The sequence below is a fragment of the Cervus canadensis genome, chromosome 13 (assembly GCF_019320065.1).
Source record: "Cervus canadensis isolate Bull #8, Minnesota chromosome 13, ASM1932006v1, whole genome shotgun sequence".
Taxonomy (NCBI): domain Eukaryota; kingdom Metazoa; phylum Chordata; class Mammalia; order Artiodactyla; family Cervidae; genus Cervus; species Cervus canadensis.
Genome location: NC_057398.1, coordinates 666,274 through 687,913, shown reverse-complemented (window position 1 = coordinate 687,913; position 21,640 = coordinate 666,274). Strand labels below are relative to the sequence as shown.

The 21,640-nt window shown below is 55.3% G+C and overlaps 3 protein-coding genes and 1 long non-coding RNA gene across 19 annotated transcripts in view; 1 reads left to right on the top strand and 3 right to left on the bottom strand.

Moving 5' to 3' along the window:
- Nucleotides 1-3,488, bottom strand: part of PPP1R12B (protein phosphatase 1 regulatory subunit 12B) — a 170,531-nt gene extending 167,043 nt beyond the window's left edge. For all 3 annotated transcript variants that reach the window (XM_043485862.1, XM_043485863.1, XM_043485864.1), the window contains exon 1: nucleotides 3,093-3,488. In XM_043485862.1, coding sequence (XP_043341797.1) covers nucleotides 3,093-3,377 — 285 coding nt within the window. In that variant the 5' untranslated portion in view covers nucleotides 3,378-3,488. The remainder of the gene's footprint in view (nucleotides 1-3,092) is intronic.
- Nucleotides 3,489-6,767: 3,279 nt separating this feature from the next.
- On the top strand, nucleotides 6,768-12,998 carry UBE2T (ubiquitin conjugating enzyme E2 T). 2 transcript variants are annotated; one of them, XM_043485316.1, is made up of 7 exons: nucleotides 6,768-6,836; nucleotides 9,528-9,676; nucleotides 10,151-10,220; nucleotides 11,395-11,500; nucleotides 11,599-11,697; nucleotides 11,810-11,887; nucleotides 12,657-12,998. In XM_043485316.1, exons 2-7 carry the CDS (start codon nucleotides 9,568-9,570, stop codon nucleotides 12,780-12,782), a joined length of 588 nt encoding a protein of 195 aa, XP_043341251.1. In that variant the 5' UTR covers nucleotides 6,768-6,836; nucleotides 9,528-9,567; the 3' UTR covers nucleotides 12,783-12,998. The 2 variants fall into 2 exon arrangements, with proteins under 2 accessions (XP_043341251.1, XP_043341252.1); XM_043485317.1 differs by lacking the exon at nucleotides 11,810-11,887.
- On the bottom strand, nucleotides 12,986-16,765 carry LOC122452018. 4 transcript variants are annotated; one of them, XR_006272567.1, is made up of 4 exons: nucleotides 15,727-16,765; nucleotides 15,343-15,529; nucleotides 15,043-15,155; nucleotides 12,986-14,834 (listed from the first exon to the last, which is right to left on the bottom strand). It is a non-coding gene; the product is annotated as an uncharacterized LOC122452018 (long non-coding RNA). The 4 variants fall into 4 exon arrangements; XR_006272566.1 differs by having other exon boundaries at nucleotides 12,986-14,793; XR_006272568.1 differs by having other exon boundaries at nucleotides 12,986-15,155; nucleotides 15,727-15,927; nucleotides 16,617-16,765.
- Nucleotides 16,766-16,860: 95 nt separating this feature from the next.
- The window catches only part of LGR6 (leucine rich repeat containing G protein-coupled receptor 6), a 78,998-nt gene continuing 74,218 nt past the window's right edge, over nucleotides 16,861-21,640 (bottom strand). For 8 of the 10 annotated variants that reach the window (XM_043485305.1, XM_043485306.1, XM_043485307.1 and 5 more), the window contains one exon: nucleotides 16,861-19,869. In XM_043485305.1, the coding sequence (XP_043341240.1) occupies nucleotides 18,668-19,869 (1,202 nt within the window). In that variant the 3' untranslated portion in view covers nucleotides 16,861-18,667. The remainder of the gene's footprint in view (nucleotides 19,870-21,640) is intronic. The other 2 variants (XM_043485314.1, XM_043485315.1) reach the window with 2 other exon arrangements.

Below are 21,640 nucleotides of genomic sequence, written 5' to 3'. Positions count from 1 at the left end.
AGAAAATCTTTCCAAAAGCAAATGGCTGCCTTTCAGCAGCCCAGTAATTTGGCTGACGCAGGTCTACGAGCCTGTATCTGGCCCTAGAGGACCCAGGAGCATAATGCTAAGGACACGAGACAGGCGCTAATAAAAAATCTTACCACATAAACAAGTAAAAACAAAATTTTTAAAGTACCAGACCATACCGAATTATAAGCCCACACTTCAAGCCCAACAATATAGACACATAAACGAAATGGGAATTCCTCTGTGAGCAAGCACGCTCTTCCAAGGGTTATATAACTCAATTAACACCCTTCTCACTGACAACTCTGCATACACACCAAATCTTAATTTATTTGCCCATGTCTAGTTGGTATGCATCAGTTTCCAAGGCTTTCACCAGAGCAGGGCTAACCTTCAAGATACTTCTTATCCGGATCTATTTCAAGCATTATTAGCAGGCCCCCTGGAACTTATCTTTGATTCAAGCACCTCCTGGCAGAAGCAAAGGCTGCCAAGAAAGAACAGTCTAAGTCAAAAGCAGGGTCAAGGCACCACGCCCTGAAACACAAAACGGCTACTGTAACCTTGAGGGAGAAGAGGAATCGTCCAGCCATGTCTGCTGGGGTTTCTCCCAGCTGGCCCATAGGCCATGCCAGAACGTGGCCGGCAGCAATCATCCTGATAATTGACACCACGCTGGCAGGCCAGTGGCTATTTTAGCTAAGTAATTCAGGTGAGCCTACCACTCTCAGCTCCACAGAAGGACAGGCACGAAGACACCTAATGGCCGTTCAGCCACCGGCAGTTCCAGCCTCACGTTTCGAAAACACCCTTTTAGGTACCTTAAGAGTTCTGCAGGCCTTGGAGAAACACACTCTAACTCTGTGGAAACTGACTAGGAAAAGAGTTCCTGAGCCAATAAAGGCCCGTCTTGATTCAAAACAAAGAGATGGTTTGTTTGTTCCCCCTCAAATCTTCAAGCAGCTTAGTCTGTGGCTGAAATTTGTCCAGTATTGAGTACACCTGGTCAACTCAACCCACCACGAGCTCTGTATGGAGGGAGCAACATCAAAAAGCATTTGCAGGTGTTTCAGAGAAAATTCCACGGCTGTCATCTCCCCCTCTCCTAGTTTAGGAGATCACAGAGTGTGAAGATCACAGTGACTGAGAGAAGCTGCAAGTCACAATCTAGGGTGGTAATTAACAGGGAAAGAAAGACTCCAAGAGGTCCAGTCTCAGGGGAAGGGGTCAGAAGGGTGGTTTCCTGGTGTGGGAAGAACTACCAGGAGGGGCCTCGCACTGGCTGCTTGTCTCAGGGTGCTGTTAAAATGCATGTGGTCAGGGCCGGACTCAGCTGGCAGAGGCACCTTAAAAGAAACAGGGCCTGAGTTATACTCAGAAAACTGCCTCAATAAAGAACAGGTGTGCTAGAAATGGCTTTCTATTTCTCTATCCTCTAGGATCCCTTCAAGTGGTTTTTTTAAAAAGGCACCCTCTCAAAGAGCTCAGAAATTTAAAATGCACGTGGCCCTCTTAGCGTCCATCTTATACATATTCAGCTCCTTACTAGATGAAATATAAAGCTCTGGAGTTTAAATCTGAAAAATCCACCCCTAAAAGCAATTTCTCTCTCTCTTCTAATCCCATACAAGCAACAATTTTCTGAGCTTCAGATTGATCACCTATAAAATGGTTATTATATCAATAACAAACACCTACCTCAAAGGATCACTGCTGAGATTCACATGCAGTGAAATATAAAATAATTTTTAAACAGCAAAGAATTATATAAATGTTTTCTGGGCTCCAAAATCACTGCAGATGGTGACTGCAGCCATGAAATTAAGACACTTGCTCCTTGGAAGAAAAGCTATGACCAACCTAGACAGCATATTAAACAGCAGAGACATTACTTTGTCAACAAAGGTCTATTTAGTCAAAGCTATGGCTCTTTCAGGAGTCATGTATGGATGTGAGAGTTGGACTATAAAGAAAGCTGAGCCCCAAAGAATTGATGCTTTTGAACTGTGGTGTTGGAGAAGACTCTCCTTGGACTGCAAGGAGATCCAACCAGTCCATCCTAAAGGAAATCAGTCCTGAATATTCATTGGAAGGACTGATGCTAAAGCTGAAACTCCAATACTTTGGCCACCTGATGTGAAGAACTGACTCATGTGAAAAGACCCTGATGCTGGGAAAAATGAAGGCAGGAAGAGAAGGGGATGACAGAGGATAAGACGGCTGGATGGCATCATCAACTCGATGGACATGAGTTTGAGTAAACTCTGGGAGTTGGTGATGGACAGGGAGGCCTGGCGTGCTGCAGTCCATGGGGTCGCAAAGAATCAGACACGACTGAGCGACTGAACTGAACTGGTTGCTCTCTGAGGTGGGGCACTGTTCTGAGTGGTGAAAACGCAGATACAAGCAGGGTTAGAGAAGGTCCTTTCATCTGAAAGAAAGGACTGGAAACATGGTGAGGACACATTTTAAGCTCCTGGCTAGTTTGTTCAAAGAAGTGGCATGACGCAAGCTTGAATTATTATTTAGAAGTGCATTCTCATGCCAACGCATCCACTTGCACAGACAGCAAAAGAAGGAAATCAAGAAGGATTAAGAGTGGGTGTCCAACTCCCGGCCCCCTGAAATAACTGATGAAGTTCCACGTGGAGAGGGAGGGTGGAGTTAATCCTGACAGTGACTCAGAACACGGGGGCATAAAATGGGCGCAGCGAAGGTGCTGGTACCGAGCACACACGGTGGTCCAAGGGCTGCGGCCCGGCCTGGGGCGTGTCATTCCCGCGGGGCTGTAGTGGCGCGGGAAGACAGGCTCCCCCGGAGCATCAAGCCAGGGGACCCCGCAGGTGGCCTCTCCGCCGGCGCGCCTGACGCGGCGGGGAGAGCCTGACGTCGCGCGCGGCCGCGAGGTGGGCCAGGGGTCGCGAAGCCGCCCCCGGACCTTCGCAAACCCGAGGACGCGGCGCGGACCCATTCCTGCTCTCCGGAGCACGGACAGCCGGCCTCCGCGAGGGCATCGGGCGGGCGGCGCGGGCGCGCACCGGGCGGCGCGAACCCCGGCTCGACCACCCGCCCCGCGCGCTCACCTGGTGCAGGGCGGTCAGGCCGTCCACGTTGGCCGTGTCCACGTCGGCGCCCCGGGCCAGGAGCCGCCTCACTTCGTCGGTGTCCCCGCTGGAGCAGGCGGCCAGGAACACGGCGCCGTCCTCGAAGCGGACCCGCGGGCCCCCGCGCCGAGCCTGCGGCCCCGCGCCCGGCCGGTCGGCGGGCTCCTGCTCAGTCGGCGAGCCCCGCCAGCGCCGCAGCTGCTCGGCCCGCCGCGCCCGCGCCGACTCGGCCCGCTTCCCGCCCAAGTGCTCCAGCTCGGCCATTGCCGCCGCTGCCCCGGACTGCCGCCGCTGCCGAGCGCCTCAGCCGGGAGCGGAGGGCGGAGTCCCGCGCGCAGCCATCTTTACTGCTCCGCCGCCCGCACGCCCCGCGGCCTCAGCACGCAGGCGCGGACAGCGCCCCGAGGCATCACGGGACTTGTAGTGGGAGCCCCTCGCTCGCCCCACCACGCCGGGCGCGCCCGGGACCGACCGGAACATCAATTCCCTGGATGCATCCGGAAAGAGGCGGGGTCCGGAGGCGCTCGGCCTGGCCGCGGACGCGCGGGGTCACCTCTGCCCCGAAGGCGGGAGCTGTCCGCGGCCCGAGTCACCTCCGTGCGCTTGTTTGAAGCCGTGGTTTATTCTTGTTCTGACTTCCAGCTAATCTCGACTCCCTAATTATAACGTCTGTCTTTTGAAGTGTAAAAAGAGTCGGTAATTATTCTTGCTTTCTATTGAGAAAAACTGGACTGAAAGTACTCGAAATTCTCGAAACCCTGCCCTGCTTGTAAATCCAGAGTTTTATTAACGTAACCTAGAACGCATTAACAAGGAGCCCTGAAAAGACCCTGGAAAGCATCCTTGCAGTTTATAGTAGGAATCAACAATCTGTGTATGACTTGAAAAGTTTTTCAAAATTAAAGTCATCTAAGTTTTTCCCTGAAACATCTTCCCCCAACAGAGGCTCTCTGAAAGTTCAGTTCAGTTGCTCATTCGTGTCCGACTCTGCGACTCCATGGACTGCGGCATGCCAGGCCTCCCTGTCTATCACCAACTCCCGGAGCTTGCTCAAACTCTGAAAATAAACTTACACAATAAACTTATACAATTGTTTACTAAATTAAACAAACATGATAGTCTATATTTCCTAAATATGGTAAAGAAAACAATACTGATACTTTATATACAAGTGAACAAATCCTGACAGGCCTGTATAAGTAAAACATAATTCTTGTTTTCTCTTCCAGTTTTATTGAGATATAGTTGACATTCAGCATGTATAAGTTTAAAGTGTGCAGCATAATGACTTGACATATACATCATAAGATAATGACCACAAGTAAGCCTGGGTCATCACAATACTGATACAAAATAAAACAATATATATTTTGTGATGAGAACTCCCAAGATTTACTCTTAACTTTCATATATAACATAGGGCAGTGTTAATTACATTCATCATCTTGGACGTTATATCCGCGCATGTGTGTGTGTGCGCGCGCGCGTGCGCGCACGCATGCAGCGCTTAGTCAGTCAGTGTGCCGGACTCTGTGACCCCATGGACTGTAATTACTTATCTGATAACTGGAATTGGTACCTCTTGACCACCTTCCTCCAATTCCCCCAGATCTGGTAACCACAGATCTGTTGTTCTCTTTCTCTATAAAGATTTTTTGTTTGTTGAAGTATAATTAAGCTATAAACTACATCAGTTCCTGGAGCACAACATAGTGACATTACCAACGATCACCACAATTCCGTACTTTTAAATGTACTGAGTGTGCCAGTTGTATTGCACATACATCAGGAAACTTTTATTAAAAAATCATCTTCCCTGGAGAAGGAAATTGGCAACCCACTCCAGTATTCTTGCCTGGAAAAGTCCATGGACAGAGGAGCCTGGCGGGCTGAAGTCCATGGGATCACATGACTGAGCATGTGTGCACGAGGGTGGAGGGAGATGGGTTGGTAGCAATAAAGTGGTAGAAGTAAAAAAAAAAAAAAAATCATCTTCCCACATCGAAGAGATCAAAATAGAAAGTATCAGTAGTTTAAAAAATAAACTACAAATTAGTGTGTGTGTGTGTGTGTGTGTGCGCGCGCGCGCGTGAGTGCATGCGCTCACAAGCGCTCAGTCGTGTCCGACTCTGTGACCTCATGGACTGCAGCCCTCCAGGCTCCCCTGTCCATGGAAATTTCCAGGCAAGAATACTGGAGTGGGTAGCCATTTCCTACTCCAGGGGATCTTCCCACTCAGGGATCCAACCCGAATCTCTTGCATTTCCTGAACTGGCAGGTGGAATCCTTACCACTGGCCCACCTGGGAAATTCATACTCCATTTTTTAAAGCAATGACACCTATACAGTTTATGAAAATTTTTCAGCATGGCCTCTGTTCTCGCCAGTTAACATACCTCCCTCTGGTGGACAAATAGGGACTGTACATATAGCCCATGGAGCTTTTTTTCTTTTCCCTGTTATCCCGTTTTTTTGTGTTTGGTTCCCAAAACTACAGGTCTTTGCTTGTTTTATCATACCATCTCTCCTTTCCACCAGAGTTAGCATAATGCCTGGTTCGTCTAAAGGACATTTTAAAGATTTCCAGGCTTCCCTGGTAGCTCAGCTGGTAAAGAATCCGCCTGCCATGCAGGAGAACACAGTTCAATTTCTGGGTCGGGAAGATCCCCTGGAGAAGGGACAGGCTACCCACTCCAGTATTCTTGGGCTTCCCTGGTGGCTCAGCTGGTAAAGAATCAGCCCGCAATACGGGAGACCTGGGTTCGATCCCTGGGTTGGGAAGATACCCTGGAGAAGGAAGTGGCTACCCACTCCAGTATTCTGGCCCGGAGGGCTACAGTCCACGGGATCGCAAAGAGTCGGACACGACTGAGCACAGCACAAGCACATCACATTCTCAGAAAACCACCGGAGGAAGGAATTAATTTCAGTTCCGAAGATAGAACAGCAATTGTGACACAATTACAGTTGAGGTGGAAAACAAGGAACCATATCGAAGAGATCAAAATAGAAAGTATCAGTAGTAAAATGGGCAGCCAACTCCAGCGTTAAGACAGAAAACACGTCCCCACAGTAAGTGGGTGCTGACAATAAGTGAGGACCGACAGCTGACTGGACAGGAACGGGATTCCCGTGTGGTTCGTGGCTCCCGGCGGGGCCCGCTCCCGCAGCCCACGGGAAGCCCCGGGAGCTCCGCGGGCCTGCGGGGCTGCGGCCACCCGGAACCACGGCTACTTAACGCCGGCCTGGGCCGGAAGCAAAAGTCCCGACTGGACCGCCCGCGGGTTCAGGCGAACCGGCCGCTCCTCCCGCGGCCGAGTCGGAGGCGTGGCGGGCGCGGCCCTAGCGCGGCGGAAGGCCCCAGCCCCGCGCGCCCCCAGTCGGAGCCCGGCTCCGATCGTCCGGTTCCTCGGGCTCTGAGGTCTGACGGTCCTGAGGCGGCAGCCCCTCCGCGCGAACACCGGGACGGCAATCCGCTCCCACACAGAACCTCCCGGATCCTCCCAGCTCGCCTCCTCCCCGGACGCAGCGAGCCAAAGTCGAAACCGTCCCAGCAAGCCGCGCTCGCGTTCAAAGCGCGTGGGCGGGGCCCGCCCGCCTCCGGCGGCGCTCCGAGCCAATCACAGCCTCCCGGGCGGAAGGCGGGGCAAGGCAGCGGCCGGGCTCGCGCAAGCGCGGTGCCGGCTGCTCCGGGCCGTTGCACTGCGAGGAGCAACCGCGCAGGTGAGAGAGGCCGTGGGCGAGCGTCCACGGGCGGTGTGGGGGGCTGGGGGCGCTTTCTTTCTGCCTGAATGTCGAGCCTCCTCTTCTCCGACTGTCGGTTGTAGAACGGACGCTCTGCATGTCTTGGCAACGCGGTTGGCGCTTTGCCCCGGCCCGGCCGGCGTCCCACAGCCGCCCCAGCCGCCCATCCGACGTTTTATTAATTGTGTGTATTTGTTTTATTGTTTCTGATTCCCAGTACCTGTTTACTGAGGAAAGCAGTAAGGGTCAGTGTATAAACGGTGCTCAGTCGCTCAGCCGTGTCTGATTCTTTGCGACCCCATGGACTGCAGCCCCCCAGGCTCTTCTGTCCATGGGATTCTCCAGGCAAGAATACTGGAGTGGGTTGCCATGCCCTCCTCCAGGGGATCTTCCCAACCCACGGAGCCGAGCAGCGTCTCTTGGGACTCCTGGATTGGCAAGAGGATTCTTTACTAGGAGCGCCACAGTATATAAAAATAGTTAATGACCTAGTAAAATAACTGGATCCCAGAGATGATGGATAAAGATGTGGATAAAGAAATTTGGAATAATTCACTGAATGTCTGTTGTAGTGTTAAATTAATTCTGTTTAACATACTAATTTGCCTGTAGTATTGCTGATTCTGGGACTTCCTTGGTGGCTCAGTGGTAAAGAATCCGCCTGCCAATTCAGATGCAGGTTCCCATCATCTCTGGGTCAGGAAGACCCCCTGGAGGAGGGCATGACAACCCACTCCAGTATTCTTGCCTGGAGAATCCCATGGACAGAGGAGCCTGGTGGGCTACAGCCCATGGGGTCACGGAATCAGACAGGACTGAAGTGACTTAGCATGCAGCACCCATGTGTGAGTGCATTTCTGGATTCTCAGTTCTATTCATTTGACCTGTCTATCTTTACTCCAGGACCATCCAGTCTTGACAACTGTAGTTATGTATACATAAGTTTTGAAATCAGAAAATGTGAGTCCTCCAACTTTGTTCCTGTTTTTCATGATTCTTTTGACTATTCTGGCTCCCTTGCATTTCCATATGCATTTTTAGGATCTGTCAATTTCTGCAAAAAATAAAAAAGAGAGAGAGAGGACACTGGGAGTTTTGATAGGGTCCTGTTGAATCTACAGGTCAGTTTGTGAAGTGTTGCCATCTTAAAAATTCATGGATATGAGATGTTTTTCCATCTATTTAGTCTTTAATTTCTTTCAGCAATGTTTCATGGTTTTCAAAGTATAGACTTTGTACTTTTTGTTGAATTTATTCCTAAATATTTGTGTTGATGTTATTGTAAATTGTTTTCTTTTTATTGAAATAGACAATTCTGTATTAGTTTCTGGTGTACAGCTAAGTGGCTCAGTTATACATGTATGTGCATATATATATATATTTCTCATAATACAAGATACTGAATATACTTACCTGTGCTATAAATAAAGTCCTTCTTGCTTTATATATATGTTTATATATAAAGAGTTGGATGCAACTTAGCAACTGAACAACAAAGCAGAGGGGTACTTGTACCCGTTGACCAATGGAACATATTTAGTATGATGTCACCAGGGAAAAGATGGACTTTTCAATAAATAGGACTAGGACAATTGGTTTTTCATACGAGGGGAGAAACTCAGACTTGGACCCCTACTCACAGTATACAGACAGATTGATTACTAGTGGGTCGAAGACTTAAATGTGAAAATATCTAAGTTTGGGGTTAAGGAAATTTTAATATACAAAAGTGTAAGTGTAAAAGATGTGTTTGTCAAAAATGCCGTGAATGAAGTGCAGAGATGGTGGCAGACTGAGAGGCAGTGTTCGTGACTCACCCACGGAGGGAGACGGCCTGAGGAGAAGTGGGCGGGGGGGGCTTGTTTTAGATGAGCAATGAGACTTTGAGTATATTTGTTGATGGGCAGAAGAAAAGATTGGAGACACCAGAGAAAGAAGAAATTGATGGATGGAAGCTCTGAAGAGCTGAGAAATGTGTGGATTCCAAGCCACGTGGAGAAAACCTCAGGCCTTGAAGCAGTGTTTATAAACCTCTGGTTGGAGCACTGCCTGTCCCCAGGTCTCTATGCTTGATCCGTGCCCACTCCCCCCCCCCAACTGGTGCTTGACCATCAGCTTCTCTGCTTGGCCCCTGAGGACGTGTGGGGAGCAAAACTAGACCCACACTAACTAATGCCTCAGGAGTTAGTGACTTATCAGTGGAGATAGACATTAATTTAAAGCATGTAGTGTTTTGTTTGTGGACTTCCCTGGAGGCTTAGAGGGTAAAGCATCTGCCTGCAATGCAGGAGACCCAGGTTCAATCCCTGCATCAGGAAGATGCCCTGGAGAAGGAAATGGCAACCCACTCCAATATTCTTGCCTGGAAAATCCCATGGATGGAGGAGCCTGGTGGGCTATAGTCCATGGGGCCGCAAAGAGTCGGACACGACTGAGCGACTTCACTTTAGAACTTTAGTGTTTTGTTTGTAGAAACTTTTCATTGTTTTATACTTTATTTTTAAAATGTGTTTGCTTGAACAGATAGCACGAGAGAAATGGAAAAAACTCAAGACTCCCTTCTCAGAATAGCAAGTAACACGAGGGCTGTCTCTGTCCTTCAGTGAATTGAAACTGGTACTAAGAATTCACTGCTGCTGACCCTTTTGCGGGCGCCCCCCTTCTCCCCAGGATCCCAGCCAGTGTGAACTGGGCGCTTCTACGTGAGGCCATGCAGAGAACATCGCGCCTGAAGCGAGAGCTGAGCCTGCTGGCTGCTGAGCCGCCCCCAGGCATCACGTGCTGGCAGAACGGGGACCGGATGGAAGACCTGCGTGCGCGTAGGTGTCACCCCAGGCATGTGGGTCTCAACCCTGTCAAGTTGTGCTGAGATGTGAATACTGTGTGTTCCTCTGAATTAGGGCATGAGTGCATCTGCCTGCCTCATTTGTTAAATTTATAAAAGGTCTCCATGACGTTTCTTCTTTGGCCTTTTACCCCACCTCTTGCTGATTTATGTCCAAGACCTGGGCATCAGCTCTGAAGCAGTTCAGCACCACAGATATGTCACCTTTACGTATCCATGAGGCCAGACCAGAACACAGCCGGCCACCCCAGCAGAGCTGCAGGTGTTTGTGGTCTATGGCCAGATCTCCCACGTAGTCCTTGTTTGACACCAGCCTTGGGTAGGCTGGTACCTTGTGTGGGGGCTTGTCAAACCCTGAGAGCGCTGTCCCAGACCTAGCATCTCCGTCAGGACCAGGTGGTGTGCTGCTTCAGGTCACCCAATTACCTCTTTTTCTTTTTCTTTCAAGAGATACTAGGTGGAGCCAACACACCTTATGAAAAAGGTGTTTTCAAGCTGGAAGTTCACATTCCAGAGAGGTCAGTGTGAATTATATTTACATTTCCACGCTAAACCAGTTACTGGAAGATAGCAGTGTGGTATAGTGTTGAACATAGGACTTACAGGACCTGGATCTTAGGCCTAATCTTATCAGGACTTCCTGTGACCTCTAGCACATTATCTTTGGAGTTCAATCTCTTTCTCTTAAAACTGGGCTAGATCACATCTAACACCACCACCCCCCACCCCAGGTTTACCATTGCAGTAACACACATAACATTTGTAGTAACACACATATCATTGCGGTAATACATAACATTGTGGTCACACACACATAACTGGGGTAACACACACATACCATTGCGGTAACACACACACGTCATTGCGGAAACGCACACACACCATTGTAACACACACACACCACTGCAGTAACACACACATAAACTGACCATTTTAACCCTGTTTAAGTGTATGGTTTTGGGGCATCAGATGCATTCACATTGTCATCCAGCCACCCACCCCATCCATCTCGAGAACTTTCTCATCTTCCCAAACTAGTGCCCCACAGCCACGTGACACCAGCTCTCTGTCCCCTCCTCCCTGGTGGGCCCCATTCCCTCTGCCTGTGTAAAGGCCCCTGTTCATCCAGGTCTGCTCTAAGACGCTCATCAGGGGGCGATGGTTGTAGTTTGTGGTTTGTAGACACCTGTTCACAGGCCAGGGTTGTTACAACTCCCGAGAGAAGAAGGTCAGTAATCCCAGGGATGTCAGTTCTGAGACACACAGGGGTTTTTCAAGGTGTGTGTCTCACCAGAGAGAGAGTTACCAGGTGTAGTGTGTAAATCAGAATTGAACCCTGTTTTTCAAAATCCATCTTTACAAAACTGCAGCCAAGACTGAGGAAATCTGAGTGGTAGATGAGACTGAGGAATAATTTTTGTATTTTTTTCATGGGTGTACTGACAGTTTTGCAGCTCTGTAGGAGAGGGACCTTATTCTTAGGAGATCATGCTAAAGTATTTCAAGGGCTAGGGACTTGATCCAGGTGGTGGGTAAAAGAGTTTTCAGTACTGTAAATTTTCATCATAAAAATTGGAAGAGAACAAAGGTTTGTCTCTCAAAGGTTGCTGTCCTAATTAGTCGTCAGCAGCTATTTATAACGTCAGAAGCAATATTCTAGTGAAACTTCCCTGTTCTCCTGTGCTGTCAAAGGTACCCATTTGAACCTCCTCAGATCCGATTTCTGACTCCAATCTATCACCCCAACATCGACTCTGCTGGACGGATTTGTCTAGACGTTCTCAAGTTGCCACCAAAAGTGAGTGGCGGGGGCAAGGTCAACCCTCTAGCCTCATGTGATTGGAGAAGCACATTCTTAGAGCCGCTACCTGTCTGTCCATCTGTCTGTCTGTATAGGGTGCCTGGAGACCGTCCCTCAACATCGCAACCCTGCTGACTTCTGTTCAGCAGCTCATGGCCGAGCCCAACCCAGATGACCCGCTCATGGCTGACATCGTAAGTGCCCGGCCCACTTTCCCCATGTCCCGCTCACTGTTCAGGAGGGTTGCGAGGCGGCTGCAGCTGACAAGTCTCTTCTCTCTCCGTTGACTCTCTGCTTCCATCTTAGTCCTCAGAGTTTAAATACAATAAGCCAGTCTTCCTCAAGAACGCCATGCAGTGGACAGAGAAGCATGCGCGGCAGAAGGTGGGATGTCTGGCAGCTCTGACTTTGCTCCTGTCTCGTCTGTTACGTGTGAATGTGTCTGTATACGTACAAGAGTTTATTAGATGTGCTGAGTCCATGCTGTACCCAAGGGTACAGCTGGTTGATCTTCTCCCGCAACCTTCCTTGTAATCATTCAGCAGATAGCTCAGCCAGTGGGAGTGAGGGTTTCTAGGAGCCACCATCCACTGAGGACCACCAGACAACTGGGGTCTCTTGGCAGGACTCGGGGAGGGGCAGGGGTGTGGGAGGGAAGGGAGTGGACATGGAGGGAGGGAGGAGCCACGCCCCCAGTTGACATCGATAGTTCCCTCACTTAACAAAGGAGACACTTCAGGAGCAGAGACGATGATGAGCACACGTGGGTCTGCTGACCTGTCCCCTCCTTGAGACAGAGTCATGTAGCCGTTAGTGTCAGTAGGGAGAAGAATTAACAGATAAATGGCACAGGGGATGGGAGCTGCTTTGGAGAGAATGTCCAGAAGGAGGCAATGAGGCCCCAGGAGAACGTTTGTTGTGAACCATGTTTGGTGGGAACCTCGGAGAAGTTCGGTGTGAACTGTGTTCAGTGTGAACCCAGGAGAAGTTTGGTGTGAACAGTGTTCGGTGTGAACCGTGTTCCATGTGAACCCAGAAGTACAGTGTGAACTGTGTTTGGTGTGAAGCATATTTGGTGTGAACTCAGGAGATGTTCAATGTGAACTGTGTTTGGTGTGAACTGTGCTGTGCTTTCCCATCTGCTCCTTATCAGGTAGACGAGGAAGGGATGCCTGGCAGTGCCCCCGAGGCGGGTGGCTCAGAGGGACCCAGCGCCGCACAGAAGAGGAAAGCTGGGCAGCTGAGCGGTGGTGGAAAGAGGTTTTGCCCTGACGTTTAGGGATTGTCCTGGCCTGTCTTTGCTGGGATGGTCCAATTTGCCTACATTTCTGGAATGTTTTCTTTGTACTTGATGATGTGATTTTTGTATCCTGTGAAACAGACCTTGTATATTTATGTGTTCTGCTCTACATTGATTCTCGGAGAGTTATTTACCTTGTGCATATTGATTTTAAAACTTTTAAGCCTGAAAAATAAATAGTCATTTAATGTTGAATATGCATTTATCCTGAATGTGTGCCTGGGAGCAAACTGGCCAGAGAGCTGTTCAGGAGTGTTACGATATTTGGAAGAGTCGTCCTTTATTTTGCCAACCTACCAGCATCACTCAGGACACTGAGGATGGACATGTGTCTAAAGGAGCTTTAGAGACCATTTGGTGACCGCCATGCTTCCAGGATTCTAGGTTTCAGATGTCTTAATGCGGTGCAGGGATAAGGTCGTCACCCTTCTGTGAGTGGTGCTTGCGGCTTTCACTCTGTGGCTTACATGGCTGATCAGAATACTGTGGTGCAACACTGTATATTCAACAAATACTTGGTGACCACCTCCTGTGTGCCAAGTGTCTGATACGATAATAGACAATCAGGTGATGATCGCACAGATTCACATGGGTCTTCACAACCCCTCATGTCCCTGGCAGCTTCATCTGACGGCAGGTACTAAGGTGCCAAGCTCTGGTCCCTGCCTAAGACTGGCCAGGGCCCTCAGGCCTGTCCTCACTGTTTTGTTTAGACGATGGAGCGGGCGGACCCAGGCCTGTCCTCACTGTTCTGTTCAGATGATGGAGCAGCGGACCCGGGCCTGTCCTCACTGTTAGTTTAGATGATGGAGTGGGCGGACCCGGGCCTGTCCTCACTGTTCTGTTTAGACGATGGAGCGGGCGAACCCAGGCCTGTCCTCACTGTTAGTTTAGATGATGGAGAAGGCAGACTCGGGCCTGTCCTCACTGTTAGTTTAGATGATGGAGTGGGCGGACCCGGGCCTGTCCTCACTGTTCTGTTTAGACGATGGAGCGGGCGAACCCAGGCCTGTCCTCACTGTTAGTTTAGATGATGGAGAAGGCAGACTCGGGCCTGTCCTCACTGTTAGTTTAGATGATGGAGTGGGCGGACCCGGGCCTGTCCTCACTGTTCTGTTTAGACGATGGAGCGGGTGAACCCAGGCCTGTCTTCACTGTTAGTTTAGATGATGGAGTGGGCGGACCCAGGCCTGTCCTCACTGTTAGTTTAGACGATGGAGCGGGCGGACTCTGGCAGAAGTCAGCTGAGGTGGAACGAGGTGCCGAGGCAGGGAGGCTGCATACCTTGCCGTGTTGAGCCTGGTGGTCCCAGGCCAGGCAGGGCTCAGGGCACGCAGAGGGCCCCTCGAGCCATTTCTCTTCCTCCACCGTGGAACCACCCCGCACTCATGGCGGCCTGCCTTAGGACACGGGCGCAGTGACAGACAGCATCAACTGAAATGTGGATTTCCTGTGTGTCCCCACTTCATGTATTTCCAGCTCCTACAGAATTCTTGAAACCACTTCTCCAAATCAGCTACCGTTCTGTCATTCAGGCCCAGGAACTCATCTGCTCTCCTGTACTAGGGCACATGTGCCTCAAACTGGGGCTTGCAGATGCCATTAGCGTATCACCCGGGAAGCTTCACGTGTAGGAACCGAACAGCTGTTGACACTGGGGGCGGGGCGGGTGTCTGGACGGCTGGGTTGGGGGCCCCACTCACACGTGCTGTCCGCACTGTCCCTCCTGGGGGGCTGCCAGCAGCCATTAGGGCCGCGTGCTTCTTGTCCACAGCGAGCATCTGTGGCAGGAGACGCCCGTTTCCACGGTGCTGACGGGGGGACAGGCCAGGTGTGAAGCCAGATGGCCTTGGAGTCATTGTGGGAAAGCACAAGCTCCCTCCGCAGCTGGCCTCCAGCAGGTCTCAGCTGCCTGGCCGTCACGGCCGGAACCTCGTCCCCTGGCCTCCAGCCCTGACTCTGCAGTCCACGCTTCTCGCAGCAGCAAGCTCTTCAGGTGATGTATTAATAAAAGCCAGATTGTACCTCCTCCTGGAGCCCGAGAAAGCCCTGTCTCCTGTCCCGTCCCCCAGCGCTGTGGGCGTCACCCCCTCGCCCTGCACACACCTCTCCTCTGCAAGCCACGTGCAGCCACGCGGCCCCACCATCGCCACACACCAGCCCCCCGGCCTGCGCCGTCCCCCCGCTTCCACACGGACTGCAGTGCCTCCGCCCATGAGGCGGCCCCGGGATGCCTCACCCGTCCCCTGAAGGGGCCGCGGCCGGCTCTTGGTGGCCCTCACACCCTGCACCATCTGCTGCTGTGTCCACTCCACGGGCTTGGTCACGGCTACAGAGCCTGTGCCCTGATCACTAGAAATAGAGAAGCCTGAAGTCACCGGAGTCCCCCCGTCTCTGAGTTCACAAGCAGAAGGGACCCAGGCAGAGGATGAGAGAAGATGGGGGAGGAAGGCCAGGCTCCGCACCCAGCCTGGGAAGGAGGGGAAGAAGGAGCGTGAACGCGGGTCCACGAGACCCCGGCCCGGGAAGCACCACTCACCAGCATGGGTCCGGAGTCCTGCCCGAGCTCTGCACGCTCAGGGCAGCTCTGAGGATTTGGCAGGGGTGGGGCGGGGACAGCGGCCCCCCAAGGCGCTAAAGCCCTGTTCTGCCGGGACAAGCAAGCTGAGTGGTCACCCGAGAGGCTGCGAGTCCGATCCCGCCTGCTGCCCATGGCAGCTCCACTCCTGGAAAAGGGACCAGGAGGGTGCACAAAGCGTTGCATGGAGGACCCGCGTCCAAGGGCACACACGACAGCCCCGCGTGCAAGGGCAAAACCTGAAGCAACCCAAGTGCCCGGAGAGCGGAAGTGAAGCAATGGCCCAGCTCCACGGTGGGAAGAGCGCCACCGTCCCGCAGAAACCAGAGGGCACCCTCCACGGACCTGGGCTGTGAGCACGGGCATGTTGTTGGTGCAGAAGAGACGCTGGAGCGAGGCAGGAGCAAATCACAGCAGTCCTGACCAGCAGGGTCTGAGGCCTCGGCAAGAGGGGCGGGGATGGGGACTGTCAGAAAGATGCGTGCTGTCGGGACATGCGCGTGTATTGCTCATCCAGAGGAAGGAGTCAAAGGGGTCACGGAGGACCTGCCGAGGGGGCGAGGGCTCACAACCCCATCTCAGAGCCGCTCTCACCCGCCCGCCCACCCGCACAGCCCGCCCGGCCCGGCCCCCACAGCCCCACAGAGAGAGGCGGCGGCCCGGGACGGATGCGATGCTCCCTGATGCCCACCCCAACCCCCCAGCACAGGGCGTGGACCCAGCCCAGCAGGCGCCAGCCCAGAGCCCGGAACCCGTCAGGGCCTCACTGCCTCGCTCGTTCTCATTGGCTTGCAGCAGGCAAGCCATGAGTTTCGCAGGTCGGGTGGGGAGGTCGGCCAGGGGCAGGCCCAACCTGAGGCTCCGTAGTCACAGCCCTGCACCCAGCCCCGAGGAGGGGCTTCCTGGGGTGAGGACAGGGCTGCCAAGGAGAATCGGCTGTAGTGGCCGGGGCCCTCGGGGGGGCACTGAGTGCCAAGCAGGACGCGCAAAGGCCCGGCCGGCAGGAGCCAGTGCGGCCCCTACCGCGGCCCCCAGGACGGGCTCTGCTCTGCGGACACCGTCTTGGAAGACGTCATCAATCCAAATAAATGCATTTGCATGCACTGGATTACTCGGCTTTTGATTTTTTGTTTGATCAATGATAGACATACATAATCTTCCACTGATCACAGCAGCAAGCCAAAGAGAAACACTCCAACTTGCCAGAAAGCCGGCCGAACACAATTCGACTTCACCTCTTGGTTTGAGTCGGTGTCCATCTGCAGGGGCTTCCCTAGTGGCTCAGACAGTAAAGAGTCCGCCTGCCTGTATAAGAGGCAGGGGTTCAATCCCAGGGTGGGGAAGATCCTCTGGAGAAGGGAATGGCAACTCACTCCAGTATTCTCGCCTGGAAAATCCCACGGACAGAGGAGCCTGATGGGCTATAGTCTGTGGGGTCGCAAAGATTCAGACACAACAGAACACGCATGTACACACATACACAACATCTGCAAGGCTTTTGAATGATAAAAACAGTTTGTGGCAAACACCTTTCCTCTGACCACAAGGTGGAGGCCTGGCCGACGCCAGCTGGCCGGAAACAGTGCAGGTGGAGGTGGGGCCGCCCTGGGGCCGAGCCTGCAGCCGGGAGCCCTACCTCTCCCCCAGGAAGGGCCCTGCAGGGACCGGCCCCACGCAGCAGCTCCAACTTTGGGGACTGGTGGGCACACAGGAGGGGCCTGGAATCAAGGCTCCCAAAGCCATGCTCCCTTCGCCATCCGTCCCTGGGGCGTCTTGGAGAACTGGGAGGCCCACCGGCGTCACCCCGTCTCTGCGCCAAGCAGAGCCCCGGCTCAGCCCAGGCGGTGGGGAGACCAGGGTGCACGCCTGCCCAGCTGACCCCTGACGGTGCCTGCGGGCAGTGCTGGGCCCGACGGGCCCTCCTATGGCACCGGGACAGCAGGTCTGCTTCAGAGCCAGCAGAGTCCAGGCTCCTCAGCTGGACTCAGAACAAGATGTCAAATGTGCCGGCTCCACCGCGGAGCCTCGCTCCTCTGCTCGCCCGCCCGGCAGCCTTGGCGACTCCTCCAAGGATTTCCACCAGGGGACCGGTGGGGGTTGTCAGGGCTATGAGACAGCAGTCCCCCAGCCACGAGAATCGAAGGACCTTGCCAGAGCCGTCCCGTCCGACAGCACCAGGCGGGGGCCCTCTGTCCTGTCCGGACGTGACAGATGGCGGGGTGCCCGGGACGAGCCGCCCGTCTCCCGAGCCCCAGTTCCCACTGCTCATCCTGCATTTGGGGTGGGGGAGGGCGTGCGGGTGGCGCACAGGGACAGACACAAGGTCCTGGCCCATCTGGGGCACCCAGGAGCCTGGGCCTGTGTGACACTTCCTGCAACCCAACACGTCACACGTGTCCCTGAGACTGACTGGCGGCTCCGGGCACCCCTGGGAGGGCAGGGCCAGGGTCTCAGGGGGGACAGCCGGGCCCGTGGCAGAAGGCAGCAGGCGGAGAACACGGGGAGGAGCTCGGAGCCGCAGGGGGGCCAGGAACCCCGTGTCTTCCGAGGGGAGAGGTTTCCCTGGTGCCTGCGAGCCGTTCACCGTCCCCCCACGGACCACAGGGCAACCACTCTGCAGTGTTCTCGGGGTAGGACAAGAGAGGCGGGGAGGTAACATGGTTGAGCCCCAGCTCCCAGGACGGGTGGCCTCCTGTGGTATCAAGAGGGGTGCAGGAGGGGGCCCCCAGGAGAGGTGGGGGCTCGTCTGTGAGATGCTAGTAGCTGCTTGATGAAAACCAAACAAGCAACCCCGAACCTGCTGGTCAAGAACTGGGGACCGGGATAAAGTAGGTTCTCCTGCCCCGTCAGCACACAGGCCTTCTCCCCGGGTCTCTGAGAAAGGGGCGCCGTGACCTGTTTTCCGAAACTGGTGCTGACAGGAGTCTTATGAGGGGTGCGTTCAGGGCCCGCGCGGCGCAGACCTTGGGGCGGTCCCTGGCATCCCCACCCCGACCTTCCTCTGGGCCACGTGGGCCACCAGCCCCCACCCCCAGTACTGTCTTCTGCTCCCCTCACTTCCCTTAAGTGACAAACGTCCAGACCTCAGGTCCTCTGCCTCAAGTGCGACAGGGAAGAGGCCAGAGCAGGACTGAGGGGAGAACCGGCCGAGAACCCACGGGCAGCAGCCTGGGAGGGGGGCAGGGTTGGGGCGGGTCGTCTGCGTGGCTCACACTGAGTCGTCCTGACTTATTTCATAGGTGGCAGCAGCATCCATGGAGGGGGCAGGCGGGAGTGGGGAGGACATTCAGACGCTTGAGGCCAAGCTGGATGACTGGAAGCCTCCGCCGCCTGCCCAGCCCCGGCCTGCTGGCAAGGCCTCCAGGGTCCCCTGAAGTGGTCCACCATCCCTGGAGGACGGCTGCTTCCCAAACTGGGTTCCCTCCGGTTCTGCAACGTGGCTGCCTTCCAGCTGGAGGGCCCCAGGCTGCTGGCAGGGGACAAGAGCACCCGAGGGGAGGCCGTGGGTCTCGGAGGCCCCCGCAGTGAGCTCCATGTCGGGGAAGGCCACCAGGGCCTGGGTGGAGTCGCAGGAGCTCGGCTCCCACGCGCTGGTGCCCCTCGGGCAGAGCCGGAGCCGCCGCAGGTCCTCCCGGGAGTGGGGGCTGAAGAGCAGGTAGAGCAGGGGGTTGAGGCAGGCGGGCAGGGGCAGCACCAGGAGCAGGATGGCCTTGACGGCCTCGGGGGTCACCGGCAGCAGGCCCAGCACAGACGCCAGGCTGAGGAAGGCCACGGGGCAGTAGAGAAGCCCGTCAGCGAAGGTGAGCCAGGCCACGTGGCGCACGGCCGCGCAGTCCCAGGCGGCCTCCAGCCCGGCCGCGGGCAGGCCGCAGGAGAGCGCGATGCAGGCCAGGACCGCCGCCAGGAGGCAGGCGGCGTGCAGGAGCACCAGCGCCACGGCAAAGCCCAGAGCGGCCGGCCGGCCGGCGGGCGGAGCGTACGGCAGGCAGAGCGGGGAGGCGCCGTACTCGCCCACCGAGGCCAGCGGCAGGGCAGCCAGCAGCCCCGCCAGCGCCAGGCAGCCCAGGGCCCCCGCACGCACACTGCCCGCAGCCAGCGCCTTCCCGCGGGCCCGCACGCAGGCCGCGGCCACGCTGCAGTGCGCCGCACCCAGGCTCAGCAGCAGCACAGACGCCTCGGAGCCCAGCACGGCCAGGAAGCCCGCCGCCTGGCAGCCCAGGCCCGCCTCCCAGTGCGCGCCGTACTCGGAGAACCGGCCGAATGTCAGCGCGTCAACCGAGGCGAGGAGGCCGCAGGACAGGCCGGTCAGGGCGTTGGCCCCTGCGAGGGCCCCCACCACGAACTTGGCCGGGGGCAGCGGGCCGGGCCCGGCTGCGGAGAGGCCCAGCAGCACCAGCCCGTTGCAGAGCAGAGCCAGCAGCACGATGGCCCACACGGCCAGGCGGACGCCCCAGCTCTCGAAGAGGTTCTCGCAGGGCTGGAAGGGGCCTGCAGGAGAGAGGCAGATGCTAGCCGGGCCGGGCCGCGCGGCTCTGCCCTCTGCCCATGGTCTGGGCTCGGGCTCCGGCCGGCGGGGGCAGAACTGACACCCAGCGGGCCTCTTCCCTGAGCTGCTGGGGGTGGACACCGGCCCAGGACCCGAGGAGCAGGCACGTGAGACATGCACAGCACACACCGAGGCAGCACAGATGGGCCGTGGGAACACGTCAGGGCAGCCCTCCCTGCGGAGCAGCATCCAGAAGCAAGGGCGGGACAGGCCGGCCTGGCGGAGTGGCCGGAGCCCTGCTGTGGGACAGGCCAGGCCAACCCACAGAGGGAGGGGGCACCCGGCTCTGCTTCTCAGGATGGTGCCGTCCCAGTGGGAGGAGGCTCCACGGCCACACACTTGCCCTTGAGTCGGTTGGCGCTGGGGGCAGAGCACTGGAGGACAGGTGGCCCTGGGGTCTGCCCGCCGGGCAGGGAGGCCTGGCCTTGTCCCTCTCTCTCCGGGGGCTGTCATCAAACCACTCTGTTGCTTTGATTCTTCACTGTTTTGACCTTGGACTCCTGTTCAATACGCTGCCAGGCGGCCTGGGCCTTTGGGAGGCTTCTGTGCCAGCTTTTTAAACACTTTTTTCTAATTATCAAATAATAGATGGTAATTGTAGAAAAATCGGAACACAGAACATGGAAAAACTGAAACTGCTCATGAGAGAAGCCCTTCAGAGAAGCTCCTTATTTTGCTAGGTTTTCTATCAGTTTAAAACATACATATACATATAGATCTTTAACTTATTGGGACTTTACTGCATATAGCTTCTTACTCTCTTTTTTCTAGAGTATTATTGTGCATGCTCTCAAACACGAGCCGGTGCCTGTGCGGTAAGAAGGGGACCTAGCCTTCTATACGGCTACTGGGAAAGCGGGCAAGCGGGAGCCTGTCTTCTCGTTCCTTCTCTTCTGGAGCGCCATCGCTGCGGGGGGCGGGATTTCAGGGGCGGAACGTCCGCGGGAACCCGACCAGCCCCTCCGGGTGCGCTTGCCGCCGAGGGCGCTAGGGGGCGCTCGGCGGGCGCGGCCACTGTCCGCCGCCGCTGCCTCCTGCTCGCCCCCAGGCGGCCTGGGCCTTCAAGCTGAACACAGGGCTGGGCTGCACCAGCGGGAGCTGTGTTCCCTGACATCGAAGGGAGACTGAAGCAGGCCTCGTCAGCCGCCAGGAATGGGCGCTGCTGGGAAGAGCCCCGGGGACACCTGGAGTTCTGCGTTCTGTGGCCCAGAGCGCTCTGCGCTGAGACAAGACTCCTCGGAGCTGCTGGGAGGGGGCGGGAGGCGGCGGGCAGGGACCCGCGGCCCCTCAGCCTCCCTGAGCACAGGCCTCCCGCCGAGAACCGGCTCCTGGCGGTGTGACTTCCGAGGGCGCTCTGTAGAAGTCGCTCTGGGCCACAGCCCCGCCCGGCCCAGCGGTCACCAGGGGAGGCGCACTCAGGGAGGCGGGTGCCCCTCCAGAAGGAGCAGGGCCCTGCGGTCCTCCCCCCCACCCCCCAGGCCTTCCCCGCCTCTCGTAGGTTTTGGCCGAAGAACAAGTTTACTCAGAGAAGTGAGAAAATGGAGAGGCAAAGGAAACAGTCCAACAGGACAAGTTATAACAGTTAAGTCAGTAAACAAAGCGAAGGCCTTCCTTCTCCAGGGCTGTAGGTGACACTCTGGGCCGTACCCCGCGCGCTGCCTCAGAGACTGAAAGCGTTCTGAAGCAGCCCTGCCCCAGGGCCTGCCCTCCCGA

Bases quoted from the DNA above. Each gene is read 5' to 3' on its own strand.
- UBE2T (XM_043485316.1), top strand. From the start codon at position 9,568: ATGCAGAGAACATCGCGCCTGAAGCGAGAGCTGAGCCTGCTGGCTGCT. The intron at 10,221-11,394 runs GTCAGTGTGAAT...GTGCTGTCAAAG, and splicing joins GAAGTTCACATTCCAGAGAG to GTACCCATTTGAACCTCCTC. The intron at 11,888-12,656 runs GTGGGATGTCTG...GCTCCTTATCAG, and splicing joins AGAAGCATGCGCGGCAGAAG to GTAGACGAGGAAGGGATGCC.